General features: G+C 47.1%; 2 protein-coding genes across 2 annotated transcripts in view; both read right to left on the bottom strand.

The window, feature by feature from the left end:
* The window catches only part of PDK4 (pyruvate dehydrogenase kinase 4), a 184,647-nt gene that overhangs the window by 121,270 nt on the left and 42,223 nt on the right, over positions 1–21,154 (bottom strand). The gene's annotated exons all lie outside the window — the stretch shown is intronic.
* Positions 1,287–16,077, bottom strand: LOC136045404 (serum paraoxonase/arylesterase 2). Its single transcript, XM_065731233.1, has 10 exons — positions 15,973–16,077; positions 11,561–11,631; positions 8,499–8,554; positions 7,432–7,597; positions 6,295–6,421; positions 5,512–5,712; positions 4,773–4,854; positions 4,155–4,283; positions 3,143–3,310; positions 1,287–1,484 (listed from the first exon to the last, which is right to left on the bottom strand). Exons 1-9 carry the CDS (start codon positions 16,044–16,046, stop codon positions 3,152–3,154), a joined length of 1,065 nt encoding a protein of 354 aa, XP_065587305.1. The 5' UTR covers positions 16,047–16,077; the 3' UTR covers positions 1,287–1,484; positions 3,143–3,151.

Raw genomic sequence — 21,154 nt, 5'->3', positions numbered from 1 at the left:
ACCAAGTGGTGGAGAGGCCGGACGCTTTCTGTAGCAATTCCTTCCTCCCGTGCTTCCCTCATTTAAAACCTCAGGAAACCAATTCTGTGAGCCAGAACACTGAAAAAAAAGATATGATAAAAGCAGGCGCACGCTTAATTAACTCGGAAGTCTTTAACAGCTGCGTGCAGGGGGGTTGGACAGGTCTGTTTAGGGATCGTTAGCAACAGATAATAACGAAGTGACTCAGTCTTTCCAGAGATGAGGAGGCCAGGTGACTTGTGGCTCGGGTCCTCTTGAAATGAACAGGCGTGGGTCCGTGTGTGCACGTGGTCACTTCGTGTACATGGACGTGTCTGCACGTGGACGTGTGTGCACCTCAGCACCTCAGCTCAGCAGCAGGGAGCGGGCCGCTGCGGGGCCATGGGAGCCGCCACGTCATGGTCACCCCACACGGGCAGCTTTGCTCCGCTTGCTTGCAGGGCCTTGCTTATTTTGTGGCTCCCAAGGTGTTAAAAGTTCTGTTAAAACATGGAGCGTTGTTCCGTCGCTCATTCTGCATGTTGTCCTCGTGCTGGTTTGTAGGTGGGGAAAGCTGGCGGGGTCGGTGCACCGTATTTTTGGTAAACTGGGAAGAAAAACCTGTTCTCATACTCAGTGCTGGAGCCCTTAGAGCAGCTCATTTCTGAGCAGGCTGGGAGTGACTTCCTCCGGCGTCACCGCTGACCGTGGATCACTCCTCCGCCCGTATCTTCCCCACACACACGCGGTGTCTGAATTGACACTTTTGTATCTCCCGGCCACGCTGCAGCGCTCACCCACCGGCGTACATACTGCTAGAAGACCAGGCAGCTAAAAGACTAAAATGCACTGTGCTCACTGTAAAAATTGGCTTTGTAACGTCGTTTCTTTTTCTATGGTCGAAGAGGTGGTTGCGCTTCAGATTTTTTCCTCTTTTGGTTGTTTTTTTTTTTCAAGAGGTCAGATGTATATGAAGTGCATGTTAACCCTGAGCTTTCTGTTGGTACATCTCGGTGTCGAATCATCTGCATGAAGGACGCGGTAGTGCCATGTCTGAGCTTGTCCCCTCGTGCTTAGTCAATAGGAACTTCTCTAGATCGTTGAGTTTCCCCCCCAGATGATTTTCTTTAATGTTTAGTTATTTGGAGACATCAAAACAAAACATCATGGTGGCCCTTTGTTTTCTTACAGTTTAAATAGAAACAACAAAGCCTTGTGGTTTGAAGTTAATTCGTTAGTGTAAATAAATTTCTTGCCAATGAGTATTATTGTTGTTAGACAACGAATGCAATAAAATGAGAAATCCTGAATCTTTATTAGAATTTGTATCGAGTCCTCACTTTCCTGCCCGTTTGTTGGTCATTCCAGAAGAAGTAATAAATGGTAAGCACGGCTCTTGTCCTTTCCTTCCTTCTGCGTTGTTCTAATCCCAGCTGGCGGCCAAAGCGCGGCTCCCAGGCCTCAGGCAGGATCTCATTTACAATCTGCAATGATGTAAAAAGGAGTAAGTATATATATAGGGTGAGGAAAGAGAAAGTGAAGCATTACATTAAGGAGGGGACACAGATTGTCCCTTGGTGGATTCACCCCCGTCAGAACCTAGGCCTGACGCAGGACGTGAAGCCTCGGGCCTGCAGCCAGGCTGCCCAGCAGCCACATCACCAGTGCTTCCTTCCCCACCACCTGCGGGGCGTAAGAGCAGCCCCGACCCAGAAACAAGATGAACTTAGTTAAAACAGGTGCACTGAAGTGTTAAGTGACTGGAAGTCCAAAACTGACATGTCAGATGTGTCTGCTCAGCAGCATCCTGAGGCTGGGGCCGTGTCCTTGCCGTGTCTCCACCTGCGGGCAGGCCGTTAGGAAAGCCAGCTGCGAGGGAGTAGTTAAAATAACAGCTGTGATGAACACATTCCTCATTGTCTGAATGGCCCAAAACAAAAAAAGCATGACAAGCCCCAGCAGTTAGAAGGTTTACACCTGGACATGCTCTGCACTGCTGGCAAATGTGGAGTGCAGTTTTGATCAGTTGTTCGTAGCTGAGGGAAATGTTGGCTGTAAGGCAACCACAAAGTAAATGCAGTCTCAGCTCAGGGACTGCTTCAGCTGTGTTACAAGCTCTGCTTCAGGATGTGTTCTCTTTATTACAAAGCACTTAATCTACTGGAGAACAAACAGTGAGAACAAATAGTGACACAAGCCTAAAGTGGTACTGCTGCCTGAAGAGCTGTGGGTGCCCTATCCCTGGAGGTGCTCTAGGTCAGGTTGGATGGGCCCTGGGCAGCCTGAGCTGGTGGGGGCAGCCCTGTCCACAGCAGGGGGTGGGAACTAGGTGGACTTTAAGGTCCCTTCCAACCCAAGCCATTCTGTGGTTCTCTGATTCTGTGATTCTCCAATTAATTACTTTAAAAAGCCAGCACAGGACCTGGTGGCTAATCACAAGGGAGTTAGCAGTCCAGCCTCTCCGTGGTGAGAGCTTCTTCCATCTCAGCCTGTCTGCCTGGGCTCTGGGAACAGACAGCGTTCCTCAGAGCTGGAAACAGGCTGCAGAAAACACTGCTTCCCAGGGAGAAGCAGTCCTGTGGGGAGAAGAAATTGCTTGGGAAGGAGAAGCAGAGCCAGAGCTACAGTAAATTGTTTTGTAGGGATGGAGGCAACACAAAGGGTGCAGCTCCTCGTGCCCAGCTTGTGCCCACAGCCCACTGCAGCTGTGTGGAGGAAGGGGGGAGGCAGTGTGCAGGGTGGGGGTCACTGCAGCACAGTGCCCACCTCTCTGGGCAACTGCTCCAGTGCCACCCTTAAGAAAAAAGCCCTTCGTGCAGTCCCAAGGAAAGCCTGGAGTCTGTGACATGAAAGCTCAGACTGGTAGTTAGCACTTCTTATTAACAAAACCAATTTTCCCTGAGAATAAAAAAAAAAAAAAAAGGAACACAGTTGTGAAAGATAACTTAAAGACTGATGTTTTCAGTCATTTGTCATCTGAATTTGAAATTCAGCCATTTCCTTTACTACTGCATAAAACTCTCATTTTGGAGAGGAGGCCAGAGCGCGTTTCTGTGGCTCTGGTCCAAGCAGTCGTGTCCTCACCAAACCTCACAGAAACTAGGTGAGCTCAGCAGGAATTACACCCCACAGCAGGCCTTACCAGGACAGGCTATAGCTCACAGTACAGGGCTCTGTGGAAGACAGTGCCAATGAGCAGTTTCCCGTTGTAGACTGTTGCCACCGAGGTCCCCTGCAGCACGGAGCCGTTCTCAGCGTAGACGCGCGTCACCATGGGCTGCTCGTCCAGGATGTTCTGGATGCGCAGGACCTGCCAGGGACACAGGCACTAAAATCCAGCACAGGCAGAGGGCACGTCAGGATGGTCACTGAAACAAATGAGCGCCATCATAAGCGTGACGGATTCACCACGCGGCTCCTGTGATAGGGCCACGGGTTCTGCCTCGGTTCAGGAAGACCAGTTGTTATCTGGATCCAGTGCAATAGAGGCTGCCCCGGCCTTTTTTCTTCCAGGCCTGTCTTCCTCCAGGAGAAAAGTTACTCAACATCTTCTCATTTCCAATCTTTTTTCCAGACAGAGTAAACAACTCCCCACTATCGTAAATCTACAGCTACAGAAGAGGATCGTTTTGATTCGTGTCTCATGGGAAGCCTCGGACAACACCAGAAGCAGCCACCTGCACACCCTGCCACCAGCACAACACCAGTGCCAGGAGGAGGATGCACAGCGCCGTTGGACTGTGCCTGCAGACACCGTTCCAGGGAGGGTGCTCCTGGCCCTGCTCTGTGCTCAGCCACTGCTTTTGTTTGGCAGAGGGGTGCTGGCTCGGTAATTAAAGCAGGCCATCAAAATCTGATTGCTCAGCCACAGCCGCACAGAAAGAAGCCAAAGGAGTCTGGAATGACTGAGCTCCTAGGAGGGGAATTACTCAGCTGTCTCCTAAGGATCTGAATAGGTATTTGTAAACTTAAGTGCTACTCAGGTTTCCCATGTGAGAGAAGAAGCTCTCATACAGGAGCCAGTGCAGTCTGTGCCTTCACAGAGGCTGTCTGGGCACTTTTCTCCATAACCTATAGCTAAGTTATACCAGGATGGTTTGGACAACAGCACTTTCTGGCACAGAGATAGCCCTGAGACATCTCCCAAAAGGCACCTCAGAGGCAGGAGGGTTATCTGGGTCATAGTAGAGTAGCTTCAACCCATTGGGATGACATCCTGTCCAGATATCCCCAGTGTCAGGATCGACAGACAAGTTATCAGCAAGAGTGTCCAGCTGCAGCGTCTGTTCAGCACAGAGAACGAGAAAAAGAGAGACGTTAAAGCTATCAGAAGCCCTGGAAGCAAAATATAAGACTGTCTTATTTTCAGTCATAAACAACAGACCTAGCCAAGACTCTCATCTCACATAACCCAGCCTGTATTTCATTATTATCTCCCTCAGCAATCTGTTCCTTCCCTGCTCCTCTTTATCCCCTCCTCCATGCCATGAGGCTGTTCTGAAATTTCCCCATCTCCTTCAGCACTCATACTGGTTACTTCTGGTCCCTGAGGCTGCACCCAGGCTGCCCAGAGCAGACTTCCCCTGCAAGATCCCTCTCTGCTTGTTGGACCTGCTGGTAGGACCCACAGCTCTGCAAGGAGTGGGAACTTGTGGCAAGAGCCACTCCAGACCAGAATTTCATGTATGAGCAGGTTAAAAGTGGAAGCATCATGGGGACTACTCTGTCCAAAATTCACATATGCCTCTTTCGTTGGAACTGCAGCACCTTACCTTCACATGGGTTAAATTCCAATCAGCATGCTTTTCCATAACATGGACACTATGATCAAATATATCTGCAATATAGATGTACCTTCAAAAGAAAGCGCCTCTTAGCAATGTGCATGAGTAAGCAAACACCAAAAACAGTCAGTTCCTCTCGTGTAAGCCCAGCTTTTCCTGCAAGGAATTTCACCTCACAGTCCTTGCAAAGTAATAGAAATGTCAAGCAGGCCAGAGAGCACCGAGCCTGCTGAGGCACTGATGTAGGTCCACATTCTGCCAGTTCTTCTATTAAGACACTGAAGCAGGCCTTGGATGGTCATATCCCCAGATCTACTCTTTTTTTTCTTTTTTAATAAATTTAAGTTTAGTTGTCTAAACCACACAACTGGCTAACACAGGAGTTCAGATCATAGGACTGTAGGGCCTTCCTCACTTTCAGAAGTCTGCCCTGTTAATCCTTGGAAGCAGCGTACACAGCCTTCTGTGCCAGCTGGTTAGAATGCAGCAGTCTTTGCTCTCATTGCTACGAGCCACCATACGGAGCAACAAACATTGCCTGCAGCTAAAGACAAAGACGTTCAACTTCTGTTCTACAAATCCATTGCATCACTTCTGCTTTACAGGTAGTATCTTGCCTCACGTGAGCCAGGGTAGCCACCAACCACAGAGGGTCCTATGTGTCCAAACTGGGATCTGGGGATTCTCATGTGTGGTGGAAAAAAAATTGAGGCAAGAAGAAACTTACTTTTTATCAAGCGAAATGTTAATTCCATTGGCTGAATAAAATCCAGCTGCTACTTCTTTAACTTCTCTTGGACTGTAGAAAACCACATTTGACCAAGTTAAACCCAAGTACATTTCCAAGAACACCAAGATGAAGTCAGAGAAGTAGTGGTCATTGGTAGCATAGAAGCTGTCAGGCCCCACAGCTACGACGTCATTCACACTGAAAAAGAAAAAGAGAAAGCAAAAGATGAAATGAGGGGTATGAAGAAGCAACGTAAGACTGCACAGAATCCAGCCAGGATCTGTATGGAAATATGAGAAAAGTAAAGGCTAGAAGTACATTTATTTGTACCAAATAGCAAATTCAGAACAACAGAGTATCTAAAGATTCCTATCTGCAGGGAACTGAGAGTGGGTTACACAGAATCAGAGAGTCACAGAACTGTAGGGGCTGGAAGGGATCTCTAGAGATCATCGAGTCCAACCCCCTGCCAAAGCAGCTCCCTAGCCCAGGTTGCAGGAGAGAAGAAATAGATGCCAAACTGAGCTAATTCACTGGCATCAATCACAGTGGAGCTTAAGACTGGGTCAGTGGTACAACTGTTAAAACTCATTACAGAAGAGACTGGAGGAATACCATCTTTAATGGCATAGATAAAAAGTAATTGCTAAGAGAAACCAGACAGATGGCTAAAGACAAAATATCCCATGTTAATAATACCTTAAAACCAAAATCATCCAGCTTTGGATTTTACCAAAAAAGACTGTTCTTTTGGGGAAAGCCTACATTTGGCTCCAATACCTTGTCAGAAGGTCATGTCGAATGGTTTTCAGATGTACAAGAGAATTGTCATCTTCTATAAATTTAAACAATTCTACTGTGCTCTTCTGGTGTGGATGATTCACAACAAAGAGGTACACGGTGTCATCTTAAAAGAAGGAAAAGGAAAAAGCTGGATTTCACTACATCTCTGTAACAACAGTATGGAACAATCTGGGGTTTGGTGCATTTCCCTCCTGGCTCTTCAGAGGTAGAATGAGTACCAAACTAATGCGGGATCCAATGCAACTGGATCCAGATCTCCAGCGATCCACTGACATGGCTCAGACTATGGAGCATTGCCATGTAAACTAGATTTTTACTGTTTCTATTGTGACAAAAGTAAAGTAAGGTTTTTTTATTTGTGCCCAGACCATTGGATTTTGCAGTCTGATGCCATACAGTGGCTGTCAGCTAGGAAGGAAAGATTAGAACCCCAGCAAATTTTGTCCCTTTAGTTTACTTACCATGTTGCCTGAGAAAGCTGCAGTCAAGCCTTCTCTTTCGCTCTGCATTACTGCAGTACCTTTACCCAACTGTTCTGGCAAGACCCTAAATTGGCCACCATCCATTTCTTCTCTTCAAGGCCACCTTCACCAAGTGCAGGTGAAGCTGCAGGAATGGCTCTCTTTCTCTGAGCACATTCAGGACTTCTAATTGCCTTGCTAAAAGCTCCAGGGAAACACAGGGGAAAAGAGGGGAAGGACAGCACAGAGGGGTGGTCATGGCCTGCCACAGGGGAGCACTCGCTGCCTCTTGTCTGACCAGTACTGATCAGTGAAGCACGTGTCTCCTGGAGGCCCTTGAACCCAAGGGTGACAGATGTAAACTGGCAAGACTAACCTTATCAAACTTATCAAACATCTCCCATGCTTTCCTTCCTTTGAATATAGAGAGTATCCCTCTGTCTTGGACACTTGGAGACCACGTGCAAAGGCATTTGGTTCAGAAGCCCACTTTTAGAAAAGAACCCCCAAAGGACCAAATGCCTGAAAACTGTTGTTTTTTTTCCCACAGCGTGTTGGTTACTGGGGGTACAATGCAAGGCCCCCAGAGGGATTTCTGCTTGTAGTCCTTAGGCTGAGGTTTACTACCATCTTGGGTTAAAGCTTTCCTTACCTTTGTCTATGTAAGTGCTGATCCCATGAGGGTTAAACGATGCCAAATCAAACCCACGGCTGATTCTCAGTTCAGATGCTTTTGCCTTTTTTTCATTCAAATCCATCAGAAATATTTCACCTGGGTTGTCTGGTGCAAAGCTCTTTAATCCTTGGTATTTCAAACCCTGTAAAACCAAAACATAAGAAGATCATTTCTGGCTGAAAGGTGAGAGGAGCACAACATGGCTGAAAATGCTGGAGCTCTGTTGGAGCCTGCAAGCACACACCAGGTTTGCCTTCTGCTCCAGCCACTAGCTGCCATGCAGCAGAGGGACAGGCTCTGCTGTCCCTGGTGAGCCCCAAGGTCATGGCACAGAGGGAGCAAGGTGAGCCTTGGGCCCAAGGAGCCATGCTGCTGGGACAAGGCCTTCTACCCCATGCTGGCTCACCAGGTGGGAATGGGACAGTTCTCCTGCTGCTCCTCCCATCTTGTTGCATCCTACAGCCACCATCAAGGTGCCATGACACTATGCCAAGCAGCCCTGCCCAGGCCTTGGTGTCCCCATGGATCAGCAGAACCCCAGGTGCAGGGCTGGGACTGCTGCACAAGGAGACACCAAAACCCTAGGCCTTTGCCCAACCACTCTGGGGCAGCACAGTTTATCCAGGCTCTCCCTGTGCCTCAGGTCGCCCTGTGAAAAGATGCACTTGTGGGGACAAAAAAGATCTATCAACCAGAAACAACAACATCACCACACAAAATCTGTGGTGCTGGTTTTGTTCTTATGTTAAGACTGTAAGGAGTTAGCACACCTTTTTTACTAGGGAGAGGTTTTACATCTCAACATTTCAAGTAAGCAGCATGAAAGAAATTCAAGGTTACACAAGTGCAATGGGATACACATGTGAGATCAGCGTTGAGGAGTGCACTTGCTCAAGCAAGGAAACACCGGTGAACACAACTCAGGTCTGGGCTGCTGCCAAGGAGACATCCAGGCTCATAAGAAAAGAGCCCATCTTGCAGGCCTCACCTATTGCCTCTGCAGACAAGGCAGAGCCTGCCCCTGCACAGAGCGGGATACTCACAGAGCTGATGAAAGCCAGTCCATTAGGAAGGATGTCAATGTCTTCTGAACCAACTTCTGCAAAACAGAGATAAAACACTTTCTGTCAAAAGACATTAAACATCCTCCACTGAAAATACTGCCATTGAGCCCAATTCCAGCTTGCACAATGCCACCTTCTCATACTGCTGCTCGATAGATAAAGCTCAGTGGAAAAAAGTCAGCAGAGTATTAAAAGAGAGAGCAGCACTCGAGGTTAGGCTACAGCTCTGGAGTCACTTCTTTTTGGAGGCTTACACATCCCCCCCAGCACCACGTGCCCTGAGCGATGCAGGATGAGCCACCTGCTTTTGGCAGCTCTGCTCTGCAGCGGGCAATCAGCACAGGCTTTGGATTAAGGGATTTCCACGGCAGGAGCGCAGGGATCATTCAGCCCCTACACTCACATAAGGCAACAGAGGGAATTTCTCACACTAACTCCTGCACTTGAGCTGGGACGCTTGGTTAAATACTATAAGCAAATATTTAGTCTAAGCTCTTGAGTGACGGAGAGCCTGCTCTATCTCTAACAGCTAAGGGCTTTCGTAGTCAGACCACACTTTTAACTGCGGGTAATCGCTTCCAGCACTGCCAGTTCTTGCTAGAAAAGAAGAAAGACCAGACAAGAGAGCTAATTGGAAATGGACAGTTAAAAGCAGAGTGTGGGATGGGAGGGATGAAGGGAGAGCACTGCCTTGAACCACTCGCTACTGCTTAGAGGGAAACTGCAGAGCAAAGCACACCTGGGCACTTCTCAGCCAGCTTGTGGCACATGTGAAAGAGGAGCGTGAAAAGAAGAGCCAGGAAGGCTTGGCTCCTTCAGTGGTTCTGCTCCAGCAGGTGAGAGGACTCAGCATTCATTGGCATGCACAGCTGTGCCACATCACCCAACTGTGCAGTGAAGAAGCCGTGGCAGCGGCACAATCTACATAGGTTGTAAAGAAAAGTTCAACAGAACAACAAAAATCAACATAAATCCCAGAAACGTGATTTATTCTGCTCTTTATTTTATCTTAGCATGATGTCTTCTGCTGACGCAGCTAACAAAAGCCACACCTGGGTTTCATTTCCAAAGGATGTGAGTATCATGCCTGCATCCCATCAATTTCTCTTAAATGCAAGTATTTTCAGCAGGTTCTGCAGCAGCCTCTGGAACTTCAGGAACTGACTGCTTCAGGACACACGGTTAGTTTATGATAAACTAGTGACATGATTAGACATCCACAGAATTCAGAAGACAGTGTTGATTCTACAAATGTGTCCCCTTCTACATATTTGTGAATGAAGTTTAGGATGACCTGCAATCTTTTTGTTTGTTCCATGTCAGCATCTTTGCTTACATTGCCCAATATTTGACAAGCAGAACAGATCAAAGTCTTAAAAAAGAGAGAGAAAAGGTAAAATGGTGCAGAAATAAAAGGGGCCACTAGAGAATTCTTCCATTTACTCTTGGTTTGCTTCTTTTAACATGGATGCATCACTTTTAAAGTAATTATGAAAAACTGTAGCAGCCGTCTGTGTTCCATGTGCAGACTGGAGAGCTGAACATTATTCTGCACAGATCTGATCCAGCTCACTACCTGTGATCCACATATGAGGCCACGAGGAATATTTCAAAGACTAAAATACTGACAGACTCTTCATTCAATTGTATCGTTGCATTTTAAAGGGTAAAGGAGGACTGAGATGCACATGCTGAGAAGTATCTATGCAAAGCCACCTGTGTGAACAAACTTACAGATATGAGTACAGGAAAAGTCCTGGTTTGACCAGTGCTATCTACACTGCATTTAGATGCTGTGGCTGCAGCGTATAGGGCTGAGCAATATAACTCTCCTGGAATGACATTTCTGCCAGATCAGACCAAGTTAGCTTCACATTTTGAACACTAGGATAGAAGGAAGCAGAAGGGAGGGGCAAGCTCAGTGCACAGGGCCCAGTTTTAGGAGCCCAGGCAGAAGGAGGACTGAGGCTCTAAATCAATCTGCTGCAGCCTCCACAGAAAGCCAGGTGCTCAGCATTCAGCTGGTTGCCATGTAAATGTCAGGCACAGAGGTTAAGATGCTGTCTGGAAATTAAACAAGGCTATAGCTTGATTTCCAGCTCCTCTTCTTTCCTCATCAGAGCAAGTGTTTGCAAAAGTCTTGGAAGACTTCAGTGGTAACAGTAAAGAGCAATATGCTCAAAAGAATTACTGAGAACTGATTCTTCTATGAATCATCACCAAATGAGCACAACACTGAGTCCTGTATGAGTAAATTACAGCTCAGTCTTGAAGACTTGGAAAGGCAATTTCTAATGACTTCTCCCGCGTATAACCTCAGGTGAAGGAACTCTGTACACGGTTTATTCAATGCAGCAATTTGACTTGACAAAGATGTCTGATTCTGACATGAGGGTTTATGAAACGACACAGTGACTCAGCAAGCTCAAACCCATGCAAAATCCATACAAATTTCAGTAGAATGTAAAAGATATTTCCAAAAACACTAAGGAGAGGGGCAAAACAGCCATTAAGTCTCTGCTGAGCTTAAACTGTGTGATCTAGGGGAAAGGGAGTCAGATTGTGTGTTTAAAGGAAATCGTTTTACACTCTGGTTATACAGAAGGAATAAAAAAAAAGGATAGAAACATTCCCATGCGTTAAACACATGACCTAGAGTACAAAGTCAACACTGCAGCTGCTCAGTTGAACCTCTTCACAAACCAGACCGGGACGACAAATATGACCCGCTGGTCTTTGAAGCCACTCAGCTGCCTCGTGCCAAATGGCTTTGCAAGGCACTAGTTATCAAAATATACATATACATTGAAGCCTTAAATACCAGCGACAAGAAGTGGCGTGCCAAAGGAGCAAGCGTTTCGGTATCATTTTCTTCCTGCGGCTTCTCCCCAGCTGAAAAGTCTGATTGGTGAAATGCGAAAGCATGCCAGCAAGTGAAATAACACACTGCTTTCGGGCTTAGGCTCAGAAGCTGGCTTTAGCAGCCAGACTCAGAGGGAGATTGGACTGAAGGAGCGGCCCTGGGGGCTCCGAGCACCTACCGATCCCTTTGATGAGCTGGCAGTTTGGGAGGGCTACGGGGTCAATTTCTCGTGCAGCGTTGAGTCTGTTCCTACAAGAGGAAAGAGCAGGTTAACAGGTTAACAGCGTGCAGCCACTGCTGAGAAGGTAACACTCTTGACTATATATGCTTTAATGCCTGCCATATCTCAGCAACAAATCTAACACTGAACAAGCAAAACCCAGAACTGACAATAGCAGTTGCCCCCATACAGCCAGAATGGTTACATGCTTCCCAAGATGGAGTTTTCACGAGCTTGTGTCACCCACCCCAGCTAAAATGACAGCCAGGCTTTCTTCAGGTTTCAGCCACTAAGTATAGCAGCATCCTGCAGCCAGGACCAGCACTGTGGGTGGCAGAGGGCAGCCTTCCACCCCAGCCCACCAGCCATTCCTGGTGCACCTGCACTTCTCCATTTCTCATTCTGCATAGAAAAGCAGCAGTAATGTTGTTGCAAGGCATGACTGCTCACATCCTAATGACAAGCAGGACTTGGCAGTACAGCTTTCAGGATTAATTTTTCTGTCCCTTCTCCTTTTCTTACATGCACAGCACTCCCTATCACCCACTCTTATTTTGTAGTATGGTAGCATCATTATGTTTGGAAAAGACCACTAATATCACCCAGTCCAACCACCAACCCACGCCCAACACACCGTCACTGACCACATCCCTCAGTGCCTCACCTACATCATTCCTGAACACCTCCAGGGGCAGTGACACCACCACCTCCCTGGGCAGCCTACGCCAGGGCCTCACGACTCTGAGAAAGACAAAGTTTTTCCTAATTTCCAGGCTGAACCTCTCTTGGCACAACTTATGGCCCTCCTGTACACCTACAGATCCAGATCATGCCTTATGGGATGAGGCACTGACAGAAAGGCGCTTACACATCAGTTTTGCCCTCTCCACCATTGCACTACGTTTATGTTAATGCATGAAAGGCCCCTCACTACTAGGACTGCTGTGTCTGACCCAGGTAGCGCACAGCGTCATAAGCATGTATGTTGCATTCCTTTGTAAGAATGCCAAACTAGTGTCCTAGATTTTATTTCCCAAAAAGAAAGCTTTTAAACTAATATTTTCCCTTCCTTTGCACTCTGATTATGCACACATGGCAATACTGTGTGCCAAGCACAGGAAATTCTGAATGCAAAGACCCCAGAGCAAAATCTAGCCACATTTATATCATACAGTGAAAGTAATGCCTCCTATTTATTTCCATGGAAGCTACAATAGATACAAAGAATACAACAATACTATTTGGTAGAACACATTTTCAGCTACAAAAGACCCTTTTTCAACCCAGTCACTCCTAATGAACCTATGAACCTACCACTAGCTCTGCATTCTCACCAGCACTGAACAAGAGCCTGCATGCCTCGTAAACTGACCCACTGTTTCACAGCCACTATAGCGGTGTCATTGCAATGAAAATGTTGCCCACACATCTCTGGCCCATTCAGAGAGAAGTCAGAAGGCACCAAAACTAGACTATTCAGTGCATGTGGTAGGACAGTCCAGACTAGATTGGAAATGTGCTTCAGTTGTCTTCAAACTGGGATGGGACCTTGTGTTATTGTATTGTAAGAGAATGTTTTTCCTCTGGCCTGACTCTGGAAGTTCCAGTCTTCAGCTTAGTCAGCATCACAGCACACTGCTCAGAGCTGTCTTTCAGGTTCCACAAAAATCCAGAAGGATCACCCCTTTCCTACCCCAAAGGACAGTGCACATCATTTTAACCACTGAGGGCTGCACCTTGAACTTCAATGGGGAATGCACACGTCACCACTCCATGGACTGCAGTTTTGACTCCGGCTCATAGTGGTGATACCACAGCTCATCACTGGTAATGATGTGACCCAGAAAACTGTTCCCTTCAGCCTTGTATTGCTCAATACAATCCTTACAAACTTGTATGTGGTGTTCTTTCTGGTCCTCTGTGAGAATTTGTGGGACCCACCAGGTGCAAACTTCAGGATATTCCAACACTGGCACCAGCACTTCCAAAGCACTGAAGCCAATATTCAGCTCCATACAATGTTCCCTGGTTGTCAGCTGATTTGGGTGGATGAGATGATTGAGACAGTCTTCATTTTGTGGTGTGACAGCTGTGCATGGCTGTCTGGAATGTGGCTTGTCTTTCACATTGTCACCACTGCTGAAACACACCACCCACCACCTCACTGTGCTCACATTCTCAGTTTGGTTTCCATAAACGTTCAGTGAATGTCAATGGGTGCCATTTTTCCCTGCATGGAGGAATTCAATGACACGCTTTTGCTTTGTATACACTCCAATGTCAGACACCATTCTGTCAGACCTCAGAGGTTCAACCAGAGGTTCAATCCAGAGGTTCAACCTCTGCTCCAGACCACCAGCATCCACCTCTGCAGTTGTGGGCCAACATAATGAAATAGGAAGCATTGCTGTCAGAACAGCCCTCGTAGTTTTAAGCATAACCTAAACAGCAGTAGCAGTCTGTGGCATGAAAAAGATGTGATGTAAATAAAGACTGCATGGTACGTCCGTCCCGCACTTTTTAATCACCTCATTATGGTTTCTAACTTCACTGGGTGCTATATCGCTGAGACAGGTTTGTTCCCATCAGGCCAGGAGAAAGGACAAATAGGGCAGATGAGAGCAAGGGAAAGGAGCCAAGAAAAGCTCTCGCAGGAACTCTCCCAGCTCACAGGAGGGATCTCAGCCCCCCAGCACAGCCTGACCCCAGTTCAGGGCAATCATGCCCTGCATTCATGCTGCAGCTTCCTTGGGATTTCTGCTCCCCTATCGCAGGAGCCCTTCCCCAAAGCTCTGCAAGCCTCGCAGCGCCAAAAGCACAGCGGGAACACAGCCAGCAGCCGAGGGGAGATGATGATATCCCGACGGCATTCCCAGGGAAACACTTTGTGAACTGGAATGAGAGTAATTCAAAAGGACACTGGTCACAAGCCTGCAGCATACACAGAGGCTTTTTCAAAATGTGTCAGTTTATCTAGCTCGGGCAGCCTCAGCTACCGAGCCAGATGGCCTAGATAGCTGACCGGCCTTCCCAAAACACGTCGGACCTGCAGAACAGAGGGCGCAGCTTTAGAAAAACAGGACTCTGCCTCTTGGTGCAGCCTGGCACTTGGCACCTCTCCGTGCTCCAGCTCAGCCCCCCGCCTGCCGACCCACTTTGAGGCACACAGCAGCAATCCCTCTCCCGAGCAGTGACCTGTCACATATTCAAAGCCCTCTTTCACTTTTCCCATTCTCTAGGCTAAGCAGTCCCAGAGCTTTCCTTCCTACCTGACAGGACTGAAAATCCCCTCTACTTGTTGGGTTTGCTCCCAGCTCCCTCCAAACTGCCTGAGTCTTTGTGGCAGCACACTGCTGCTCCAGCACAGGATGTGGGGCACACAGGATCCGAGCGTCAGGGCATGGTAACACCGTGTGTGTGCATGTACGTACAACAGACAGAGCTCACACACATATTGTACACACACGTAGGAACACAGTGCGCACATATGAACAAGTTACACATATGTACATTGTTCTGAGGAAAACAGTGGGCAGGAATTGTGCTGGGTTAAGTTTCACAGATTTGATCAGGGCTTTCTTTGGGGAACACTCAGCAGCTGCAGCATGTCAGCAGGAGAATCTGTGTAACTTCAGCCAGAAACACACAATAACTTCTTTTCTGCTGCAGGAGATTTACCCAAGGCCTATTAGGGAGATAATGGCCACATAAACAAACCTGATTTAAGAAGAATAAGGTCCGTAGGATCTGTAGCAATTCCTCAAGCCTAATCTTTGAAGCACTTCAGGGACTCTTGTACCATGCTACGTAGGCACAATATACCAAAGTCAAGGAGCAGCAGAAGGCCCTGCTGGGTTTTTGCCTCCCGGCACAGGCAGCCCCCGTGTGACCTCGGGCAGCTCCCTGGTGGCCCTAAGGATAAGGTGGGTAAGGAAACCCACCCGCAGGCACTGGGGGATCCTGCTTGCAGCGAGAGATCCGCCTCTACCTGACCGCCAAGCGGCTGCAGGGGTTGCAGACCTATCACGAGCTGCAGACCCGCAGGTCAGAGCTGCGTGCGCGTCCTTTAGCATTCGGATCCCAACAGCAACGACGCAGCGGCGAGCAACAAAGTACTTCACCACCCAAGCGCTCGCAGGTGAACTTTTTCCAGCGCTGAAGCCCAGCTCAGGGGCGCGGAGAGCTCCCTGCTCGGAGTCACGGAGCTCAGCGGCACCCCGCGCGCGCAGGGGCTGTCAGCTCAGCCCCACGCAGCGCGGCAGCTGCCGGCACCCCGATTCCCACGTCCCGCTCGGCCATCGAGCATCCCGCACACCCCGAAGCTGGGGACGCGGTATCCCCCGCCCCGGCTGCGCTCCCGCCGCGCTCACCGGAACGCCAGCAGCCGCTCCGCCGCCAGCGCCGCCAATATCCCGACGAGAGCCGCCACCACCACCTTCCCCATGGCCGCTCCCGGCTCCGCGCTGCCCGCCGCCTCCCGCCCCGCCCCGGGCAGCGCCTCACGGGGGAGGGGAGCGCGCAGCTCCGCGGGCCCGGCCCGCTAGGTCAAGCTCAGAACCCCTCCCCGGCACCCCATAGGCTGGCCAAGCTGCTGCAGCAGTGCCAGGGACCCTGCTGCTCTTGCAGCAGGTGGATGTCATCCAGCCTCGTGAGAAGACTGAAGGAAGCGCTTATATGGCTGAGGGCGAAGGGAATCATTTCACTGAATCTTTGATATCCTAAATGTGTCACATGTGGAAGATATGTCCTTCACACCTGCTCTCTATCAATCACATATCACCTTATTTTTTAAGAGATAAGATACAGAAGCAGTGCCCAAACAAATTTGGATTTCACAACAAACAATTTCCTAATACATCGTGTTTGAATCATTAATGAAACACAGCTTTTACAAAGCTAAAACTCTTTTTACCCAGATTTTGGTCTCTCATATACCAGTGCAGTGACGGAGCAGTAGCACAGCTGCACAGAGAGGTGGTGGAGTCTCCTTCTCTGGAGACGTTCCAGACCCACCTGGACGCCTACCTGTGCAACCTGGGCTAGGGAGCTGCTTTGGCAGGGGGTTGGACTCGATGGTCTCTGGAAGTCACTTCCAACCCCTACAGTTCTGTGGTGCTGTGAGGGATCTGGAGCACAATTCTTACAGGGAATGGGTGAGGGAACTGCGGTTGTTCTGCCTGGAGACGAGGCTAAGGGGGGGAAGACCTTACTGCTCTCTACAACTGCCTGAAGGGAGCTTGTGCCATGGTGTAAGCCAGCCTCTTCTCCCACATAACTAGCGATAGGACAAGAGGGAGTGGCCTCAGAGGAGGATCACTTTGGATATTAGGAAACATTTATTCTCCAAAACAGTGGCCGGTCACTGGAACAGGCTGTCCAGGGAGATGCTGGAGTCACAGTCCCTGGAGGTGCTCAAGAAACATTTAGAAGTTGTACTGAGAGACATGGCTTAGTGGGAAATATTGTTGGATGGTTGAACTGGATGATCTTGGAGGTCTTCTCCAACCTTTGCAATTGTATGATTCTAACTAGACACACCACAAATAACTCTTAATTTGGAAAGCTGCTCAAGGTAATTTCTAGCTGTTATGCTGAAAATGCTTGCAAAAACTTTTAGGAATAAATCATCTTTGTGGTGACTGATAGGGAAGGCATAGAGGGCAAACCTGATCTTCAGGCAGTAACAAGTCAGACAGTAGTCACCATCTGAAACTAAACCAAATTCAAAAGAGGCCCTGTGGGCACAAAGGCAAGGCAGAGCAGCTGGAGAGCATCCTTGATGCTGCTACAGCTTAACTGTAGGAACAAGGAGATGATGTCAACACGGAGTGGAAAGTCTCAAAGAGAGACTGCTGAGATCTTAAACAGAACTGGTCGGTTTTGCTGAATGCAGATCTGAGGACTGGGTTAATGAGGACATATCCATCGCATTGCTGCTGACATAAAGGTGCTGCACCAGCTTCAGGTAAAAATAAAACTTGACAAGCAAGCAAAATGCTTACCACAAAAACAGACAGAAAGCACTAGCAAAGCCTTTGGCTTGCATACTGAAAGATAAAGATGAGGGAAAGAGCTTCAAAAGCTGCCTCTCACAGAAATTACAAAAATCTCTGCAAAGGCTGTGGCCTAACATGGTTTTAACTCCATTATCTGACCAGTGAGAAACTGCAGATTGCTTACTCGACTCTTCAGTTCTGCTAAAAAAAAATCCATCCCTCTGCTCAGCTTCCCATTGAAGAGCGAGGAGCAGAGATCCCTACGGCTGTTGAGCAGCTGCCATAGAGCAAGGCAAAGTCCCTGCTCACACCTCACCGCTGTATGTAAATGCAGTATCACTAGTTCATTAGAAAACTGAAATTTATTATAATAATCTAATGAAAAGATGGTGTACAAAGGGGTACAAGAATACAGACTTAGTGACTTTTGCAAAGAAGATGACACTAAGGTGTATCAATTTCTCAACTGCTGAGAAAAATCCATGTCAAAATGACATCAGTGGGTTTGCTGGTTGTTGAAAAGGCTCATCCTAGTTTGGGGAGAGCAGAGTCAAGGTCTGTACCTGGCCCTTGTGGAGTTCACCACAGATTCCAGTGCTGTCAGCCACAGGCAGCCCAGAGGCAGCTGCATAAATTTGGATGCCCAAACAAGTTTGGGAATATATTTTGCTTATTTCATAATGGTGTGGGGTAATGCAAAGGTTCTCAGTGATGACAAGATGTCAAAACCTGTGACTGTCAAAAACAGCCCTAAGCAAGGCTATGTCCTAGCACAGCTCTTGTTTACTGTCTTTTATGCGGCAGTGCTTCTTGCTGCATCTGGAAGCAGCAGCAAAGGGAGCTGCTTTACTCGCTTTATAGGTGGCAGAATTGCTAAACTGGAGAGATGCCAGGCTAAATCAAAAGTCAGAGAGGTCCTCCCAGGCAGTCTGCCCTTTGCTGCTGACAGAGCGCTGGGTGGGCAGAATGTTACTGATGGCTTTGATCATGCTGCCATGGCTCAGCCTTGTTGCAAACATAGAGAAAACAGTGCTGTCTTTTTCCAGGCAGAAGCATGCTGAGCTCGTAGAGTGCCTTGCAATACAGTGCTGATGTCTTGCAGGTGAATCCTGCTGTCTTGGTTGCGAGCTGCCTTGAGCATCAGAACTGATGACAGTTGTGCAAAGGAGTGAGAGGGTCACGCAGCTTTTGAAAGATTCAAGCTGTGTGTGAAATGGAGGAGGTTCTTGACTTCAAATACAAGTAAAGGTGAGATGGTTTCCTGTCATCATCACTATTCTGCGCGTGGAGGGTCTCAGACAACACAAAACTATTGCAATGAAAGTATCAGACTATTCTGTGTTCACTACTTTCAGGCTTCTGAAGATAAAAATAAGTCAGGATAAATTCCTGAGCACTGGGATTTGAAGCATTGCCACATATTAACTGCTGCTGAAGTCTCTTGCATGCTTAGCTACACTGGTGCAAGCACTGGTGTAAGCATCAGACAAAGCACGGCTCAAAGCTGAGTTCTGTGGTAGGAGGAGAGGTATGATAATCCAGCAGAACCTCACAAGCAGACGTCTGATGTTGATTTTCAGTCGTGTTAGTTTCGCAAGGCAGGAGGCTCACTGCTGTCTGCTGTGGTACTGCATGTACAGATGATATACCAATGCCATCACAGTCCCTTACTGAAGTGGAACAACCCAGTGACACAGAAAAAGAATGAGAGGGAAATGCCTAATTAAACATTCCTCTGCTACCACCACTTATGTGTTGCGAACAACAGGCACGTTTCTCAGGAGAGAAAACGCAAATGTTGAATTTTCAGGATACAGTATCTCAGTGAAATGATACAAAGTGAGATTTAGAAATTCGACAGCTTTTAAAATACCACAATGGAAAGAAAGGAAATAGCTTTGACTCCTGAACACTGTGACAATCAAGAAAAACGACTGTACGCATTGTGCTATGGTGTTTTGTGCTAAGGTAGGTGCTCTTTGGTCAAGAGTTTTAATATATACAGATCATTTACAAAATGTGGGCTTCTTAAACTCTGCTGGCACCTTGAAGCATAAATAAATGGAATTGTGGGAGAAATACAGCAGTGCTCATCTCTTCATGAACTGTGATTCCTACACCTGGTCCCTCCCTTTCTGGGTTGCCCCACATGTTTACCAAAGCCTGGTTTCAGATTTACATCAGTGTTAATCCAGTGTAACCTCACCAAGATTGACTTATCTCACTGTTCCAAGCCCTGGGTGTTCTTGTGTTACTGCTTCAAATACATGAGTGTAGGTGTCTAAACTATGCTGACAGTAAGTCTGGAAAAGCAAACAACTGTTGTGGTACCAATAAATACAAGACAGTTTACCTATTTATGGATATCTCTTACTTTTCAGCTCTAATAATACTGTCATTCAGATGCCATATAATGGCACAGGGATGCATACAGATACTCAGTGTTGTAATGACATATATATGTATAAAGATGTAATTCACATAAATTCATAAGCTTTTACTCTTCTTTAAGCATAAATTGTGAACAGATAATATGAAAAGGAATCCAGGATCCTATCCAAAGCTTGCTGAAATCACTGAGTTGCTACATCATAGCCTCTTGTCTGAAAATATGTGCCAAAGAGCAAAGAACATGGCCTTGGTGGAGCCAGAGCCTTTGCATAGTCCAAAAACTCCCCTTATGCACTGCTTTTCTGGGGGACATGAAGTATGAGAAGCAGGTTGAGAAGGCATCAAATGGAATGCCAGATGTGAACTTTCACTCTGCTCTCGACCTAATTCAGCTCATGAGCAAGTGTTACATGAATTCCATCAGGCTATGATAGGCCTTCTAGAAAAGAAGCTTTTATTTCATGTTATTTTATTAAATGTTCTAAAAATCAGCTACTGTATTGATAAAAGTATTGCATTCAAAAAACATCTGTAATTTACTTTTAAAATAATTTTGGAAATTTCTATATAGAACTTGTGTTTATATTACGTTTGTACCTGGAATTCCTAGTAATAAAATCCCTATGCTGTCTTGCTGTGTTCTGCACGTGAAGAGAAAAACAACTGTTAAAACACTGGTGGGTTTTAAGAAATACATCTCTAGAAGGGCTATTATTGAGTTGTGTATCATCTGTGTCTACTAAAAATTTCCTGCTGAAATTCTTTCTTGCAACGTAAGGGAAGCAGAACCTGCTGTGTGAAAAATACAAGGTTAATTCTATTTTCCCACACAGTCCTCTTTGTTTGTAGAGCTGGCAAGAGCTAGTTTCTGGAGGTGAAAAAGATCAACCAAAATTAAGAGAAATTATATTCTTCTAATCTCTGTATCAATCAACTTCTTGCACACTCGCAGTTATGCTGAGTGCAGCTTGTCAGGGTTATCGTTAACCTCACAGGAGCTGTTACAGCAGTTAAGCCTTTCCCTGTCTGTTAGGCAGAGTGCTTTCACAGCTGGCTTGCCTTTGCAGATTCAACCATTGAAGCAACCAGATTGCTGTTTCAATTTACACATGGAAAAGCATGTTACCAACATGGGAGGCTGTGGAATATTTGTTTATTGTGCCGT

Source organism: Cyrtonyx montezumae, unplaced genomic scaffold (genome assembly GCF_038088225.1).
Source record: "Cyrtonyx montezumae isolate F1298 unplaced genomic scaffold, pur_monq_1.0 scaffold_14, whole genome shotgun sequence".
NCBI lineage: Eukaryota > Metazoa > Chordata > Aves > Galliformes > Odontophoridae > Cyrtonyx > Cyrtonyx montezumae.
The sequence above is the reverse complement of the archived record's forward strand: the minus strand, read 5'-3'. Positions and strand labels throughout refer to the sequence as shown.

Coding starts and splice junctions, on each gene's coding strand:
- LOC136045404 (XM_065731233.1), bottom strand. CDS start 16,046: ATGGGGAAGGTGGTGGTGGCGGCTCTCGTCGGGATATTGGCGGCGCTG. Junction 5,713..6,294: donor CGACATGACCTTCTGACAAG/GTATTGGAGCCA, acceptor TTTCTTTTTCAG/TGTGAATGACGTCGTAGCTG. Junction 4,284..4,772: donor GGAATTTAACCCATGTGAAG/GTAAGGTGCTGC, acceptor TGTGCTGAACAG/ACGCTGCAGCTGGACACTCT.